General features: G+C 40.8%; 1 protein-coding gene across 5 annotated transcripts in view; it reads left to right on the top strand.

The window, feature by feature from the left end:
• The first annotated feature begins 1,294 nt into the window (after nt 1-1,294).
• Nucleotides 1,295-18,991, top strand: part of LOC122973539 (regulator of G-protein signaling 12-like) — a 38,478-nt gene continuing 20,781 nt past the window's right edge. For 2 of the 5 annotated variants that reach the window (XM_044341128.1, XM_044341131.1), the window contains exons 1-3: nt 1,801-1,977; nt 3,386-5,236; nt 7,242-7,334. In XM_044341128.1, the coding sequence (XP_044197063.1) occupies nt 3,437-5,236; nt 7,242-7,334 (1,893 nt within the window). In that variant the 5' untranslated portion in view covers nt 1,801-1,977; nt 3,386-3,436. Of the gene's footprint in view, nt 1,470-1,800; nt 1,978-2,060; nt 2,215-3,385; nt 5,237-7,241; nt 7,335-11,572; nt 11,886-18,991 lie in introns of those variants that run through there. The other 3 variants (XM_044341129.1, XM_044341130.1, XM_044341132.1) reach the window with 3 other exon arrangements.

Here is an 18,991-nt window from a genome sequence, read left to right as displayed (position 1 = left end):
TATCTTCAGTGAAAGATGATGAGCATGTTGGCTATAGAGATATGCTTGCACTTCTACAGCAAGTCTGAGTTTTCATGTTAAGGATAGTTCTATCAGATCCTCTTTCTTGATAATATTCAAGTGTCCCATTAAAATCACTGTGGAAACAACAGCCTTGCAAAAACAGACTTCTTTTGTCACTTCTTTTTTTCACTGTGTCAGGATAATTACAAGTTGGGAAGGTTTGATGCCAAACAGGGCAATTTGCAGCATTGTGAACCAGGCGTTATCATGAGTTACGGCAATAAGCCCTCCTGATACTGAAGAGATTGGGGATCTGACAGCAAATTGCTACAGCAACTGCATCAGATTTCTTGCCAAAAGAAAATGTTACAGCTCTCAAAGATGTCCTTTTTGTGCTCAATAGCAGTACAGTCAGTGTTTGATGAAAGTATGCTGGTTTATCATCAATCCACAGATGAGACAGAATGGCTGCTAACCTTGAAATTACAATGTCAAGCCGATGTAGCTCCATTGAAAAGAAACTGTAAAAAGACATGAATCTTAGATGGTGGCTCACTGAGTCTATAAGAATAAGGGTACATTCCCTGCATTCAGGTGATAGAACTGTTCAAGGTGAAGCACATTTAGATGTAATTGCTAAATATCAGAAATATATTAAATCCAGGCACTTCAGATTGGTACTCTGCCTGCAGACTAATTGCACTGAGTAAGGTCAATTAAATAACATTTATACAGTGTTTAATCTTGGGTGGCATACTTTTAGGATCAGATATAAATGCAAAACTTCAAGACACACACAGAAAAGCACATTGTTTCTGAGGTTTCAATACTTAAATATGTGAAAAAACGCCTTACTCTTGTTTGCATTTCTGCTGAATTAAACTGCACACTGGTTTGCCATCATTTCCTGTGTTTCATTGTAATTTTCCCCACTGTTAGGCAGCATATCTGTTTCTGCAGGGTAATTATTGAAATGCAAAATACACAGAAGGCGAGGACTGATAGAGCCAAAATGTTAAGGCCTTTGCCTTTCAGCCTATTTTAAGAGGATTTGGATCAGACACACTGCACCAGCAACTTCATGGACGTGACTCCTGCATGAAAATGCAAATGCAATACTGTTTGTTTGAGATGTAAACCAATGTGATTTGATGTCACTGTCACATCCGTAATACAACAAGTGTATCCGCTTGTACAGTCTATTATTAGACTGTCAATAATCATCACGTGACCTTTCTTTCACAAAATGACTTTCAGTTTATTTCCTGTTTACAGTCAATGTGTAGGCTGAGACATGTGTAGTTAACCCATGTGACCGTGTGTACAACCGTTGCAGCCCTTTGACCAGAGAGGTATTGTTGACAGACCATCCGCAGCAGAGTGTTGCAGCAGTGTGAAAAAGACGGACGGGGGGCGACCCACATAGTGCAAGATAGTGGTACAACGGTGCTAGCATAATTGTATGGGTAAGACTTCTAATTTGTCGTGTTTTTTTTAATTCTTTGAAAACTTACCGTGTTTACAGTGTTGTTCGTTTTCATATTTAACGTGTTTCTTCGTGACAGAGCTTACACTGTCGCCTTGAACCTCGCATTTAAACGGCGTAGTTCATTTAAAAACTCAAGGCTTTTTAAATTGGATTCACTTTAGCGCAAAGTACACTATCAACTGTCAGTATTAGTATCAGCCAATAGCGTCACTCCAATCGTTTGAATATTGAACGTGAGAGGCGTGGTGATTGGCCAGAGGGATACGTCACGTGCTCCAGAGACGTTATGCTGTCATGGTTACAATGAAAGACGCTTTGTGATATCTCGCGGGGCCATACGGACTACTACTACACTACAGGGAAATATTGTTTGAATAATTAATAGAAAGAAAGAGCTTTAATGGGAAAAATGTAAATGTTTGGACTTTTAGCAGCGTGAATGTAAAACTGTGGGAGTTTTGCAGAAGTTTTCAACGCTGGAAAAGGTAATTTCGAAAGTTAACTTAGTCATTTAACAGCCTCATTGTGGGAAAGTTTCTGATTTACCGTATGTGATAGCGCATTGTTTTACCGGTTTAAAACACTAGTAAAGGAACCACATGGCTTCGTCTGGTGTTTCTGCTGTTTCAAACTATTTAACTTGCGGTTAGAAGAATATTGTAACATTTAAAAACAGTGGCTGACCGAAACCCAAGAGTCTGGTTGTCATTAAAGCGTTGTTGGTGAGTAGGGAGCCAGCTGGCACAGTTTTTGGGGTGTGGGTGGAGGAGGGGTGGGACCAAGACCCGTAATTTACGAGCTGTGTTGGGACATAAAAGCTTTCTGTGTCTTATCTTTGACAGGTAATTGCTAAAATAAGATTGATATCAGTGTTTTACGTTGTTATTTAGTACTTTTCTAAGAATAATATGTACCTCGAGAAACATTCTACTTCTCAATTAGGGTAATTTACGTATATGTATATTAAAGTAATTATTTCTTTAGTACGTTTATAATTGTTTTTTTCATAATTTAAAGAAATGCGTGTGTGTGTGTTGTATTTTGATTCATTTGTACATGTATTGTAAATTCATTGTTTCCTCTGTATTCATTTAGCAGTGATGCCACCAGAGCAAGAGAAAATGTTAAATCAGTATTAAGATTGTAATTTAATAAAAAGCCTTAATGTCATTTAAAACTAAATGGTAGTTTAGATGCTTTAAAAGTAGTGATTATATAGTGATTAAAAAACATTTTTTTAATACTAGAGCCTCAACTTTAAACATAACTTAGCGACAGATATGGGACAAAACCAGAATTATTGCCCAAAGCACCACAGCTGTATTAAAATTACAGAGGAAATACTGAAATTATTTTGTGATTCTGTTTTTAACAATTGCTCTCAACATAAAGTGTTTAATATTAATATTCGAGAATTTTAAAAAATCACTTAATATACTGCATGATGTAGAGTTTAAACATTTAGTCGATTGATTGGTCCAATTAAAATAATTGAAATTAACTTAGAATTTGATCAATTAATTGTTTAAGTTAGTTTTCAATCAAAAATGCCAGAAATTTGCTGATGTAAAAGTGAATGTTCCCAGCTTTAATTTGTTTCAAATTAATATCATTTAATTTGGACAAAACAAGACATTTGAAGATTAAATGACAATTAGTCGATTCATTGACAAAGTGTTCTGCAGGTAATGGATCATGAAATCAGTCTAGTATAATGCTTCAACTTAGTATTTCACCACCACATATCTCTATTGAAAGCTGATTAGCAACTGAATTATTTGGCAATGCTTTGTGATTATTCCCTCATTCTTATGTACTTTAGTACACAAAACAAACTGCTTCCACTTAAAATTTGTGTCTTCCTGTCTTTTGCTCACTTTTGTCTAACTGTAGGATGACAACAACACAATAGTGTTGGCAACCTGCAAGTGTTTCATAACAAACATGAGGATACAGGGACAGCCTGAGGGTGCAAGGAGGCGCCTGGATTTGAATGCAGTCGGTGAGCTCAGGGGTGTTGAGGTCATCCGTGGTCGGGCAGGATATGGCTTTACTATTTCAGGACAGCAGCCATGTTTGTTGAGTGGCATCCTGGAAGGAAGTCCTGCTGACCTGGTGGGACTCAAACAAGGGGATCGCATCATGGCCATCAATGGAACAGACGTGTCCACCGCTTTGCATGAGAATGTGGTGCAGTTGATTGGCAGCTGCAAAGGGCCTTTGCGGTTAGTGGTGCATGCTGAAGGCCGAATCATGGAGAACCCCATCCTTAATGATGAAAAATTTGGGATTGGACAGAAAAAGCGTCTTTTTCAAAAGGCAGGTGTTCTTCGCACCATCTCGCACGATTCAAACAATTCCTCCTTCAACTCAAGTCATGCATTCACCTCCAAACAGAGGCCGGTGTCAGAACCTGACATGTCGCAGTGGTCACAACAATGGAGCGCTTTAGCTGAGCAGCCAAAGGAGGAAAATTCCAGACTGGGGGACACAGACTCTGTTTTTACAGACACAGAAGAAGTGAATTCAGACTGGAGTATTTTAAACATGACCTTGGTAGTGGGCTACCTGAGCTCTACAGAGCTGATTTTAAACACTACAGAATCAGAGGAGGACTGTTTGAAAGCCATTCGTGAGCGAATACGTCAGTTGGGTACAGAGCAGGATACCCATACTCTGGTGATGATGAAGATCATGTTTGACTGCATCAGACTTTGTGATGAAGCAGGAGCTGTTTTGGCAGCCTTCCCTACTGAAAACCTGGTTTTAGGGGCTGTGTGTGCTGAAGACCCACGTTTTTTTTGCCTGGTCACTACAGCACATATAATCAATGGCCGTGTCCCAGAGGATGGTCCTTTAAGGGCCTCCTGCCATGTTTTCTTCATCGACCCAGAGCTGGGAAACCATGAGGACCACATAGGGATTGCTGGGCGCTTTGGCTTCGACTGCACTCCAGATCCAGATGCTTTGGGCTGTCTGGAATTCCCTCAGACTCCGCCAGATGTCCTTCATTTTGTCACAGTCCTGTACAGTGACTTGGGAGAAGCCGTAGAGAGGCTTAGAGTCAGACTGGACACGGAGGCTCAGCAACAAGCCAAGGAGAACGGCAGCACTGGCAAGCAAGGCAGTGCCAGCAGTAATGGGGACAGTGGAATTGGCAATGCTTCCCCCCCTGAGGAGAGAGCGGACAGGGATTTCCCTTCTGCAATCCAAAACCACCCTGGGGCCCACCTCCCCAGCTGTCCATGGGATTATCCTCCGGCTGAAGACCTCACCCCAATAAATCTCTCCAAGAATGGCCAAAAATGTAATCCAGAGAACAGTGCCAGCACAAATTCCCTTTCAGAGTCACTACCTGGCCCTGATTCTCTGACTAGCTTTTATGGAGGTCCACCACCCAGGCTCAAGTTCCAGTTTAAGCCCCCACCACCACCTTCTCTTCCTTTGGGTAAAAAAACTAACATCTTGGGAGACCCTCTCAGAGGTAGCCAAAGGTGGTTCTCTAAGCCAAAGTGGCCTAAAACCCTCAATGGTGATCCAGAGCCTCAGGTGACATCCAACAGCAACTGGTCTTCCAGTGTTAGCCTTAGCACCAGCACAAATAACCTGCCTCCCCCCATGAGCCAGATTCCCTCAGACAGGTATCAGTCAGCAGAGATCATGATGCTGCCTCCCAGAGAGGAATGGACCAAAAGATTTCTTGAACAGAGAGAGAAACAGCGGAAGGATGGTAGTACCAAAAATGTGAGTAAAGCACTTCTTTTTTTTTTTACATTTTAAAACTAAAATCTGCAGCACTTGAAAACATTGCATCAATCCTAGTGGGAGATGCTGTCTTTACTCTTGCTTGTGACCCCTTAAAACAAAGTAATGTCTACTTGTGACCCCTTGTTACCAATAAATACTGTGTATTTAGTGTGTGTCACTAGTTCTGCCAAAGAGTTTAGATTTTTGTCTTTGTTTTATTATTAGAGGCCTGAAAAGGTTTAATCATTCAATAATTTAGAAGAAAAAAGGCAAATGTTGGAGGAATGTCTGGGGAAAAAAAAAAAATTTCTGGTTCAACTTTCCAAAAACAATGAGGTGAACCAGCTTTAGTAAAACAACAGTAGATTAATCGTTTTGATTAATGACAAAAATATTTTACCCATGGCTATTAAACATACATTTACACTCATTTTTCAAGCTATTATAGGATTTTCTGCTTGCTTTTGCTTATATGTATCCTTGCAGGTAATTTCTGAGCCTTGTGTTAATGAGAAATCCTTACACAAAGTGACTTTAAATAGTTCCATTGTAAGTACGGTCGTACTGAGACAAGGGCATCTGTTTCTTTACTTAGTTCATGTTAAGCACACAGCAACACAGGAAGTATTAAATGCTCACAGGGAGTTGAATTTCCAGACACTGAGGGGGCTTTTGAGGCACCTAATATGAAATACAATACCACTATTTCAGAAGTAGATTGGTAGTGAGTGTGAATCGAACTCAGAAAGCACCTGTTTGTAAGTCAGTGATGTCATGGTCATAAACATGTAGATAAAAGGAAGCGGGTCTTCTTTTAAAGTGTTGCTGTCCTCATTGCCCACAAGATGTCCCTGTGTATCCATGTAGTCACAGAAGAAACGAGCCTCCTCTTAGGAAAACAGTGATGCATGTACAACATCTCTGATTTTGTTTCTTTCTCTCAGATTCAATAAGTCAGTGATTTATATGTTGCGATGTAGTTGATAATGTTTTTATAAATCAATTCAAATTCAAGGCATTTTAGATTATGTCCACTGTGTGTTGGATAAAGTTCAGCTACAAAATCTACTGTTCTTTATTGGTGTTTTCAACGTTTATTATTACAGCAAAGTATTTTCCTCTGTTTATAAATCAGAAGTGGATTGTGTCTTTGTCTGCCAGCTTGCATTAGATCAGAGAGAAGACAATCTTGCACAGGAAGCCTGGCAAATTACAGGGTAGAGCCCATGTCATGCAGTGCTAATTATCTGCAATTCTTCAACTCTCGTTCAAACATTAGACATAACCTCTCCGATCATAAGAACAGGGCTGGTTGAACTGCATTTTCTTTTCTAAAGCGATAGGCAGGAAACCATGGAAGCTCCATGTTATCTCTAATGGTAGTTTTGACGATTAGACTGTGAAATTAGTGCCTCTGTTCTGTTGCTGTTGAAACAGCAGTAATTCAGGTTTACTTTGTGTGACCAATCTGCATGTTGTCAGAGAGGACTGTGTGTCATGGCCTCCATTATCTGTAAATACAGCAGCTTTAGCAGGAAAATCTGTCAAATTTAGTAGAAATTCTGAAATTTCCAGAGTATCTTTAGGATCTTTTTCAACTGACACACCTCAAAGTCATTTAGCACTTTGCTTATAGGCCAGAGATATGCTTGCTTTTATCTACACTTTTGTGTGCATATGGTGGGCTGCCTCACGTATCCTGAATCCGTTTAGTTAATTGTGCACGTCCTCAGAAAATTATGAACGTTAGGGGCAGTATGATGATGTGACAGGGTCAGGGGGTCAGTAGGTACATCAGCAGTGACATGTACCTGTAGTTTTGAAGACAAGTCTTTTGAAGACAAGACAAGTTAATAGAGGTTGCTGCTAGAGTGGAGCAGCCGGACGGACGATTTCTACGCTACGTATACCATAGTAACACACTGTTGATGTATACAAAGCTATCATGACTGTGTGTTGGTTATTGTGTCTTTTCTAATTCACTTGTCTCGTGTTCTGACAGGGCTCCAGGTTTTGGGGTAAGGGTGTTCTACGTACCTCTAAACGCCGCTCAGTTAAACGCCTCAGCCTGGCACGATCACTGGATGACCTTGAGGTGGGCAACAAGTTCTTTTTCCTATTATTGGTTCTCCTAGAGGTTGAATGTCTGTAACTTTTCTATTCATGTTGATTTTTGTCCTTGCTGCTTTCTTCAACAAAAGTCATTTCAAAATGAAACAATGATAAGCAGTGGCAGTGTTTTATAGGAAGTGCACCACTTTTTTCCAATTGGAAAATCATCACTAGGTTTCTAGAATATGTAGTTTATGTATGTTTTTTTTTTTAAGTTGATGGGAATTATAATATTCACAAAGTCTGTCAGTCCTCTACGCTTCCACTTCTTCTGAGTCTATACGAAGAAAACTTGAACAGCTAAACTAATGTACACATTCAGTCCAACCATCCCCCCTTTTTTTTTTCATTCTGCTCCACTTTCAGCTCTTTTTTAACCTTTCATTTCCGTTGCCTTGAACTCTGCATTTGCTGCTACACTTGTGGCAAGGGGTGGCTCACAAAGTGGTCTTTGTGCGGGCCAGAGGCATGGTCCTGTTTGTTTGGGCTTGCTAATGAGCACTGCTGCACGACTGAATATCATGCTCGCATTCTCTCATATTAATGTTGCTGAGGAAACCCTCTTTCTCATGCACACTGACTCAAATCCCCCCCTGCCCCACCCCCCCAAAGACATGCACACCGTTCACACACACATCCCATAGTTTCTCTAACCACACACGAAAACAAAGCAAGAAAAGGCATACTGTACTGTGTATCCACGCATTAGTCACAGTCACACACAGACACGCCCGCAGACCACACATTGCTCTCAAAGAGGCACACTACAAGTGTCCTCCTTAGAATTGTCCCAACTCACACTAAGTAGTGCTGTTGTTATAAAGCTCCAGGTCCTTAGCAGTCTGCCCCAGATGTACAGCCGCAGGATTAAAGATGGCTATAAAAGGTTACGACAGCTGCAGTTTCTGCTTGCATAGCATAACATCTATGCCTCCTTTCATTGTTGATTTATTGTAAACAAAACACAACCCCACAGTATGCTCACGTTCTCTTTGCAAATCCCCCCGTATCCTTTTTGTATGCTCAAGTTGCAAAAAACTACTTTTCGCTGCTTTATTCTGACCATTTCTGGGCATTGTGTCTGGTAGAGTTACAAGCTTTTAAACAAGTAGTTAATCATGCATTTTTCTTTTGTATCTGAGATACAAGTCGCCTGATGGTAAGAGAGCCCCTCACCATGTGTTTTTGTTGGTTTGGTGATGTGTTTCATCCTATTTAGTTGCTATGGCTCCCCAGCAATTGCTAATTAGGTTGCTATCAAGAGTAAAATTAATTGTGATGTTACCGTCATCCCTAAATGATGCAGCTGTTTTCCAAGCGATGTTGTGTGACATTTATTCCTGATTTCTGTGAAGCTGGAATGTAGAGAACTGAGAAGGTATCAGTTTTCTATTTTACACTTTAAGTATTGTTGAGTTCTTTTTCTTACACCTCGAGTTTGCTTTGTTACACAGCGATTTGTTCACCTGTGATACAAGGACTTCACAGCTCTTCTCTATCAGCAGTTACTGTGAAACTGACAGGGAGACGCAAGCTCAAGCAGGTTTGACGTGATATACTGTGTCAGGGATGTCAAGAAAAACACTGACCTTTACATGCTAGCATCATGGGTAATATGATTTCTCTTCATAGTCAAGCTTTGACATGTTTGCTGTAAAATGAATGGCTGTAGGGATGATTTTAAACAGCTGAAATGAGCTGTGTTTGGTTTGGCAACAATACATTGTGGAAAATGCATTGCAGTCTTCCATATAATGACATTTATTTTTAGATTAATGGATTATCAATGTGATTTTTCTTTGTTAGGCATATGTTGTGTAGGACTGGCTCATCTCACACTAACCACTTTAAAATTCTCATAGTTTATTCTCATTATTTTTTGATTGAGTGCATGCAGCAGGTTGGATTTGGTTCTCAGTACATGTGATTTTTTTGTTTACACAAGATACCTTTTAATGACAAACAAGGAATTAGAATTTAAGAATTTATTATAAGTCATCTGTTGCAAAGGAACACCAGTGTAGAGCTGAAACAATTGGTCAATTAATTGATCAGTGTATCAACAGACAATTAATTGCTAACTATTTTAAGAATCAATGAGTTGTCATTTATGAAGCAAAAATGTTGATCATTCGTTAGCTCCAGCTTCTCAAATGTGACAATTTGCTGCTTTACTGTCTTTTATATGCTTGTAAATCAAATCTCTCTGGATTTAGGAATCCTGTTCAGGCAAAAATACAATGTAAAGATATTTCCTTGAACATTTTTTGTGTCAAAACACAGCCATAAATTCTTTCCGTATCCATTCATACAGTTCAACATAATCACTGCTGGGATCCACCCACTGCAATCAATACCCAATCAGTTTGTTTTTGCTCACAGCCATATCAGTTGCAGTGAAGATTGTTTGAAATTATGTTTTGCCAAAATTTTCAAATGGTCCAATATTTTGTACCTTTTTCTATGATTTTTAAAAAAAATCTTACATACTACCACCTTCAGGAGAGTTTAAAATATTTCCAATAAACTAACACCGAAGAAACCAGCAAACTGTTCTCACGGTGCATTCAGCTCATAGCTACTCAGACTGCATCTAATTGAGAACGATAATTTGCCCGTGAAATTTTATATTGCGGCAGACCAATACATTCCAGGTAGTAATACCATAGTGGATGTTTCATGGTCTTTAAAGGTAATTAGATCCTTACCTTGCCCCTGGGCTCTCATTTCAAGGGCTGAGCCCCACCCTGGGTTCATGGTCACAGATCAGTTGGTGCACTTCTAAAAGCACCTCGCCACAATAAACCTCAGCCCATCTAATGGCATTACCAATTATGCCCTCATACATATGCAAGGGTTGGTGGTTTTACTCTAGCAACAGATTTTGAGAAAAACTTCTGTTTTTGTTAAAGTCAGTCCAAATATGAGGTTTAATACTGGAATCTATTAAGAATTTGTACATCAAGTTCAAAACTAGAGCCTGAAAACTTATCAAACCATTGAATTACACTAAGATGTTGACCTTAAATGACTCCTTGCTCATACATATTCAGTGATAGTTGTGTGGTTAAGTGCTAAAGGGGGCTATAGTGTTTGGTTTCAGCAGCACTTTCTAACATTGTTGTGAAGGATGTTTTGAAGGACTGTTCTCACGGTACATTTTGGAAAGAAAAAAAAAAAATCTGTGATAAGCTCTCAGTCACTGCATGCATCTGGATTCACAAGGACACCGTGAGACTATTTCGGAAGTCATCATCAGTGCTTAGGGCAGACCCCTGCGGACAACCCCTGTACGTGGCCTCGCTGCATGATGTGGACGAGCCCAGAACAATTTGAAACGCGTGTAGCTGTGTTGCTTTTTCCATGGTCGGCGGTTTGCGTCACAGCGGCTAGCACAGGAATGAGCAAATGCTTGTTATTTTTCTCCACATTACAAAGGCTCTGACACGTAGCTTTTGCAACCCACACACCAAGTCAGAAAGGCACATATATATATATATATATATATATATATATATATATATATATATATAATCCTGTGCTTTTGGATGGGTTTCAGTGTGTGCTTTTCTGGCTCAGCAGAGGGGGAAGCCTCTATATGATTTGGTGTTTTTGCAGATATCTCTGAGTTTTCTGTGATGAAGAGTGTTTTGATGCATGTTGAGCTTTTCTTGTCAGATCCCCTTATGTTTTGGCATGTGGAAGAATGTGCCGCTTTGTACCTCCGTGTCTTATTTCCATGCAGAGATTTTCAGAGCCCATCTGCAAATGCCCCCACATCCCACCTCACCGCTCCGCCACTATGAGCTTATTTCTTCCTCATCACTGACTCCTTGTTTGCAGCTCCAAACAGATGCTGTGTGCCCGCAACGCTCAGCAGATGACACTGTGTTCAACTTTGCAGAAATGACACCACTCGCAAGGCTGCTGTGACTGTCTTCCCACTGACTCTCTCTTCTGACGTGCTGCTGCTTGTTAACACATCTGTTAATGTGAGCGGTTAGTTAATGCACACTGTTTTATTCAGGTGCCCGCTGGGACATTCGGGGCTCCTCTTCTGCACCATGAGCGTGAAGTTTCCATTTTTCCTTTTAGGTGTGGAGACATTAGCAGCTCTTGTTTGCACGCCTTCGGGTAATAGATCTATCCTGTGGGCGTAGCAGAAAAACCAAGAGAAGGCATGAAGACATAGAGACGGGGAGGGAGGTAAACATAGAGGGAAAGAGGAGGAATTTACAGCAGAGAGAGAGAGAGCGAGAGGGAGGGAGAGAGAGGAACCGGCAACAGAGGAAGAGAGAGGGAGCTTTTGAACTCCCAGTAGCTGTCAGGATTTTCGGCTCTCCTGCACGCTCTCTCCTCCCCCGTTGAGCTCTCTCTCTCTCTCTCTGCACTGAAAACACCGATTCGCGCACGCACCAAGGAGCTCCAGCGGATGGACTCGTTTACACACGCCAGGCGTCTGGAGCAGCGCTGAAGACGAGCCAAACACACGCACCCAGCGCCATACATGGAGCAAACTTTAACTCTCAACTCTGTAAGTCTTGTCTTGAAATCCTGGAGTCTTCATTATTTTTTTTTATTTTTTTTGCCTGTCCTCACTTCTACACTGTTTGGTGATGCCATCTTCATCTTTCACACTAGTGGTATCTTCCCTGCCACCGTTACTTTTCCTTCTTTGGGCTCTTTGTAACTCCTGTTGTTGCCTTTGAGCGGCATACAGTGGTTAGCTTGTGTGGTCTGTCAGAGGAATGTTTTGACCAGTGCCAGCTGAACTCTCATGTGCTGTATGACACACACTGCGCTGCTGTATACAGCAAAATGTGGTCTAGCATCTATATCAGGATGCACGCTGACTTTAAATTAGATGTTATACTAAAGGGGGGTTTTGTGAAGTGACCCAGGATTATTCTTGTGAGCTGAACATGGAGGGTCGCTTATGGGCCCTTGAATGAGGTGCGCTCTGTTGCACTCGCCCTGAGAAATTGACCCTTTTTTTGAAATCAATCGGGGGCATCGGGAGAAGTTAGATCTGGTGTGAGAGGAAACCAAGATCAGGGGTTGTTGTGTCAGATAGAATTAAATCCTCAGTGAATGTTCACTTGCGTATTTCTTTGGTAGTCATGTAACAACCGCAGTTGAGTTTGAACTTGAAATGGTTGCCTGTTGTTTTGCCTTGCCCCTGTTGGCTTTGTGCAGGCATGTCCCCGCTCTGATTCACCACTTATCACACAGCAACCTTTGCTAAAATGTCTCTCTTCTTTTACTGCATGATCTTTATGGCTCATACAGTATGTCTTAAAGGAACTAGTATATGCAAGCAGCCAGCTTACATGCACTTACATGTTGAGTTATGATTATTATTAATATTATAACAGTTGCTAAAATTAGATGCCGCACTTCATTATATGAATTCTTCCCTCTTTTTTTTTGATGTGGGTGTTATGACTTGAGAAGATGAGCAGGAATAGTGTGTTCCTGGGGATTAGCTGGTAGAGGCAGGAGAACACGACGCACTTTTATCTCGCTGACATCACATGGCCAGCTCTGGGAGTGTGGGTGGACAGTTGCGCTCACAAAATGTGTCCTTAGGCTAGCATTAAAGGATGCAAAGACTAAGCAGCCTGACATTTTCTAAATGTCTCCACTATGATTCTTTTTCTTCTTTCCTCCTCCTTCAAGAGGTTTTATTGCAATTATATAGGCTGCTCTCTCCAAACCCACCAACTGGAAAAACAGTACATTAACAGAACAAAACTTGAGTAGAAGTTATTTAACTGTCCAGCTGCTCCGGGTATGAATATGCAACAGCCAATAACCAGATGACCAGATGTGGCTGTGGTTGCTGAGTTTGCTGTTTGACCAAACTGTAACCACGGAAAATACCCGCTGCCTCGCCATCTCTGGACGGACACGCACTGCTGCTCCACTTTTGGCAGTTGTCACACCAACACTATGACATCATCCATCGACGTTAAGGATTATGATATATTTTTTTAGGTTAACCACATAGCTCTCCATTATGCCTTATTGATTGGCTGTAGGAAATGCCATCTGAACCAGGATGTCTATGGATGTGATACACCACTTCTGGAAATGATTCATTCTCCACACACTGTTTACCTTCCTCAATCGGACTATTATTAAGTTTCTCTGCTTCACTGAAAGGGAATCTACTGCCAAGGGTGTGGAGGTTACTCAACAAGGAACGGCTTTAGAACTGCCAAAGACTTTTATCACCTCCCTGGTAACAGTTTAGACATGTCTTGGATACAGTGTGCCGCTCATCGTGTTCAACTCTTTACCTCAGACCTGTAGCTCAGGTGACGATGGGGCGCGTTTGATTCATGTCTTGGACATTGAGCAAGACAGCCTGTCTTGTTTCAACTGGAGAGGATTGCAGGGAGTTTCAGAAAGTGAACGTAGTTGGTATCTTTTTGGCCTTGTGTTGATACAAGATGCTGCGGAACTAGGCCAAGGTCTTGTCTTCTTGCACTGTGGAAGTCATAAACATTCATTGTTGGGGCGGCCAAGTTACTTTCACTGTGATATTGTGAGGGATTGGCTCGGTGCCCTACTTTGGCAGCCGAAAAACCAACTTTCCCTCATGAAATATTTCTATAACATCTTTATAACATGGTCAACAATGAAGAAATACAAAATATCTATTTATATAACTTGATTATTGCATCACATGCAAGTTGAGTAAAATGCTGCGCATTGTTCATGTTGTGACCTGCAGCATGTGTCGTGGTATTTCTAAAGGCAGTACATATTAAGACTGCCCTGAAATGCAAATCAGTAGTAGGAGTAGTGCTAGATGACTGCCATGTTGTAGAACACATATGCTTAAGCAAAAGGGGACTGAAAAAAGTGACAAAAAAGTGTTTTTCAGGAAGGCTACAGATATATTGTGTTTTGTGTGTACAGAGTATCACACTCTGCTTCTAAGTCTCAAATGTACCTCGAGTAATAACTGCATTTTTTGCCGCTGTGAGCATTACCATGAACTTGTCACCATGCCAAACACCCATAAAGACTGAATGCCATCCTATATCCCTTCGCCTAAAGGGTTAAATTTAAGCCAAAGTTGTATCTTTCCCATCTTTCACAGTTTCACTCAACCAGCTCAGGTTCCCTGCGTGACCACAAGGATTAGTCAGGAGGATTTACAGGAAGTAAACAATTATGGCAGTACCTCATCAGAGGCAAGGTATAGCTTTGTACACATCCAGGAGGCAGATATTCATTCATATCATGGTCTTATCATGCAACAAACAGGCACCCAGACTTCTCATAACACTGTGCACTGCGTTTTCCTGTAAGTTAGTTTGGTGGAAAATCGGGGGGGGAGAGTCACTGAGCTAATTATAAGTGTCAGGTTTCAGGTTGGAAAGTCCATTTTGGGTGTTTTTATGGAAGAGAAAGAGCAGTATGAGGGTGTGGTGGCATCTTATGTGGTTTACCCACCTCGAGCCCTCCAGGCTCATGTGAGTACAGACTCTACGATAATAAATTGAGAAGGGAGGGGTCATGGTCCCCGGTTCTAGTTTCTCTCTCTGAAGTTATCTTATCTTTGTGAGGTTCAGCTTGGCCTGTAAATCTATAAATTTACAATTACTCATTTTTTATATATAGCATTTCTTCCAACCAGCCCACCTGCGGTACGCCAAGATTCATGTTTATTAACCTCGGGTTCAAGCAGAGTTAAAGTCACATTACTATAAAAAGTTGGGAAAGACTGATATTGGTTTCCTGACCCTGCAAGAAGTAGAATAGCAGAAGGGAAAAAGGTAAACATCTCTATTCAGAGGAATGCTAACACTCTCAGCTTTTTTTTTTTTTTTTTTATCAGCAACAAGTGGCTCACTCACACACCAGCAACACTGCACAAATCATAGTAATGACACTTTAATCCAGACAGGAGAAGAGCCGTACCCATCTGCTGCGGCAAACTGGTTAGAGTTGGGGAACAGGCAGTAGATTACTGCTGATCAGGGGAGGATTAAGAGATGGAACGCATTTTGACGATGGCCTCTGTTTGCATGCAAATGGCTCATGTCTTTAAAGACATGGAGAACAACTCATTCGTTAGCCGAGGGGATTACACTTGAAAGCCACCTCGACGGATGTCTCGACTCTTTACTTGGCTCGAGACATACATCCTCCCAGCATTGTTGTAATGTTTGATGTAAGGTCCTTATTTGTTTGTTTAAAAGAAAACTCATTTTAATTGATTAATTAGTTTAGATCAAACTCCTCAGAGATTAACATGATTAAATCACAACTTCCCATTCACCTCCTGGCATTTAGTCTCATCTGTATACACAGATAACATGTTTTACATCTGAATTTGTAAACAACAGAAAATATCTGTTATCTGTTCTGTGTCATTTAATGTAAATGTCCTTGTTTCTTTTCTATGTAAATCTTTTCCTTAAAATGGATTAGATCTGTCAGTAAGGGTGAAATAATGACCCTGGTCAGCAGATTCAAAGAATGTTTTTTCAGGTGTTTGTTGATAAAAATCAAAAAGTTACATATATATTTTTGTAAAAAAAAAAAAAAAAAAATTGCAGTAACTATAATGCTACATTCACACCTGTAAAGTCAGACACTTGGGACTGCCAACTCAGTTGCAAAACACTTGTATTTAGTCTAAAATTCAAATTCAGAATGATTTGCGCTGTGCTGATGAAGGTTTTCATCAAAATCGCAAGCCTTCTGGTTTAATATCTTTAAACTAAAAAATAAAAATCAACTTCTTCAAGCTTTGGGTTGACTCATATCATTGTGAAAATATTAACTTCATATAACATTTGAGACTCAATTAGATCATAAGGGAGGTGAGATTATATCACTGGCATAAGTTCTGAGGCTCTTGCGATTAAAAATAGGATTTCTCAACAGAGCATGACAGCAAGACACATATTAACACAGTAATATGTTTATTGTGTGCAGATTATGAAAATATGCTGTTGTTTGAAGGGACTGAATATAGAGTTGGACATAATGCAGATAGCAAATCTAAGGGGACGGTAATTGTGTTCATATTGTTTACCATTCCTGGTCCCCTAGCATCACATAAGCAAGCTGACCTCATCAGTTCCTTGCTAATGTGATAGAGTGTCTGGTGGATTTGCTATGATAAACAAGATTTCTCACAGTAAAAACATTGGGTCCCACTCCGTAGCCTCCAAAATTCAAACACAACGTTGTCTGTCTACACTATCATCACTTAGATATTGTCAGAGGAGTTTTCATAATTCTCCAAAGAAGTCTCTTTCTCTGCTTCTCACTCCTTGCTTGGTTGGGAAAGAAATGTCTCTTCCATCTTATCAGTCACCGCACCCTCGCCTCCCTCCCTCAAAAGGAAGTTGCCTCCATGCATGGCTCTTTCTTGATGTTATTTTCAGGGAACAGTCTGCCGCAGATAGCAGACCGAGATTATTTTTCCGTCTTCGGTCAAGATTGCCTGGTGGAGAACTTGACGTGCAGTTAGATGTCTTGTGACATGCAGCGCTCATTGTCGCAGTAAAGCCTGACTAGAAAAGTTTCACAAATTGATTAAATCAAGCAGCGGCTCAGAGCTCACGTGAAAACTGTTTATTTCAAACTGTCCTCAGTCAGCAACATAAAGGATAGAAATAGAGAAAGTGCTTTTCCTGGAGGCATTTTGGTTGGAGATGTTCCAACATGTTTTGCTCTTATAGATGTGCTCACCTGGCTGCAGTGAACTATCTGCCTCGGGGGCGGGGTGGGGGGGTGGGGGTCAAAGGCCAAAAGAAGACCTGAAGGGCTTAAATACACCATTTTGTGTCCTGACCACGATTGTAGATGACTCAACTCAGTACCCTGAATAACTTCTAAATACCGCATGTCTGCATCACTGCAAATGTACATGAAATCGTAAACAATCTGTCTTCCTGTGCCCCGATAAAGTATACACTATGTAATAATCTGCATAGTGTGGGGGGTTTTTGGCAGTTAGCGTACAAGAAATTCAGTGACCTTAATAAAACTGCAACTTTGGAAAGATTATGCTACTTTTAAATTTGGAAACATCACAAAGAGAAAGCAAGAGGTTCCTCCAGAGATTTAAGACTTTATTTTATATTTTTGAGATTTTCCTGGAGCCGTCTCAAGACTGTACCACTTTTTTTTTTTTTACATTTTTTTCAGCTGAAGAGTAGCTTGTTCATTTATTTTGTGGTTTTCGTTATCAATTAAATTGAGATTGCACAGATCATATAGTTACTTTTTCCTTTGTGAATGCGCTATGTACTCAAAACCCCAGTCTGAAGTAGTCTGTCTCCTTCTTTAGGCCTCAGTGCGCTTCAAAAGAAGTGCTTGTGGGATAGTCTAACAGCATCTGAAATCTCCGGTCTTGACAGTGGAAACAGTGGGAGCTGCGTCCCAAAATTTTTGGTATTTTCCGAAACAGACAACCTGACAATAATGCCTACTGTACTTTACGCAGCGATTGGCTGGGTGTGCAGAGATGGGGAAAGTAGGCAGGAAGTTTTCTCTCTCAAGGTCCTTTTTTTTTTTTTTTTTTTTGCATTTTGCATTTTGCATTTTACACGACAACTTCCATCATTTTTTTATGTGTACAAGCGAACGCAACACATGAATGCCTTTGGGGAGGAGAGACTGTGAAAGCGTGCGTCGAACAACCTAGTTTCCTTGAAGCATACTGAGACTTTTTCTATCACTGTTTCCCCATGTGCCCTCTTTCATGTGTTCATGTGTACATATATGAACACACGTCAACCTCCCGTAGGAGTTGGAGCTGTCATCTGTGACTTGCCTGTCAGGGAGACCAGATTGCCCCCTCCGAACCATTAACACAGCCATGCACATATGACAAACATCCAATTTCCAAAGTGATAGACCATGTAGAAATCTAATTAAACGGGGGAAATCTACCATGAAAACCAAGCTGTTAATAAACACTGTATCTGATCCATTATTTACGGCAAAATTAAGACCAAATAATACTAGCTCTTTTGTCACGAGAAAACCTTAGAATGAGCCACCCGTGCTTTGAGAATAATAGTCGGTCCAGAAACAGTCGGCATGCTGATTGTAGAGATTTGCCAGAAATGTGGAGGCACAGCGCTGCAGCAGAGACGAGGAGTGATGCCAGAATAAAAACCTATTTTCTTTTTCTGGTACATGAGCTAAATTGCTAGCAGAAAACACCAACTGACACGATTACCGTCGGGGGCGTACGAATGGCGCTCTGTGACAGCAGATAATGAAGCTCGGAGTTCAAATTGTGGGCTAGCAAACTTTTATTTTGATTAAAACAAAATTCATATGGTTTCAATTTATCCTGACTGGGTATTTTCTTTCTATTTTCTCTTTCAAGTAAAGGGAGAGTACCCCGGCTGGAAACAAAAGGGGGGGAAAGGCCGATGTGGTTTTGACATAGTGAGTGTGTGTGTTTTTGTGAGGGGAATGAAGGGGGGCTTAATTCATCTGATTCCTTCATGCCACTGTGGCAGAGGCTGTATGTATTGTCAGGCGGGTTGCCATAGCAACAGCTGCAGAGTAAGGAAATCTTTCTTTCCTCCTTTACACCCCCCTCTTCTCCCTCCTTCTTTCTGTCCAGTACCATGTCACATTTCTGCCTCTTTC

This window comes from Thunnus albacares, chromosome 22, assembly GCF_914725855.1.
Source record: "Thunnus albacares chromosome 22, fThuAlb1.1, whole genome shotgun sequence".
In the NCBI taxonomy this organism is placed as follows: Eukaryota; Metazoa; Chordata; class Actinopteri; order Scombriformes; family Scombridae; genus Thunnus; species Thunnus albacares.
This window is presented reverse-complemented; position numbering and strand designations above follow the sequence as displayed.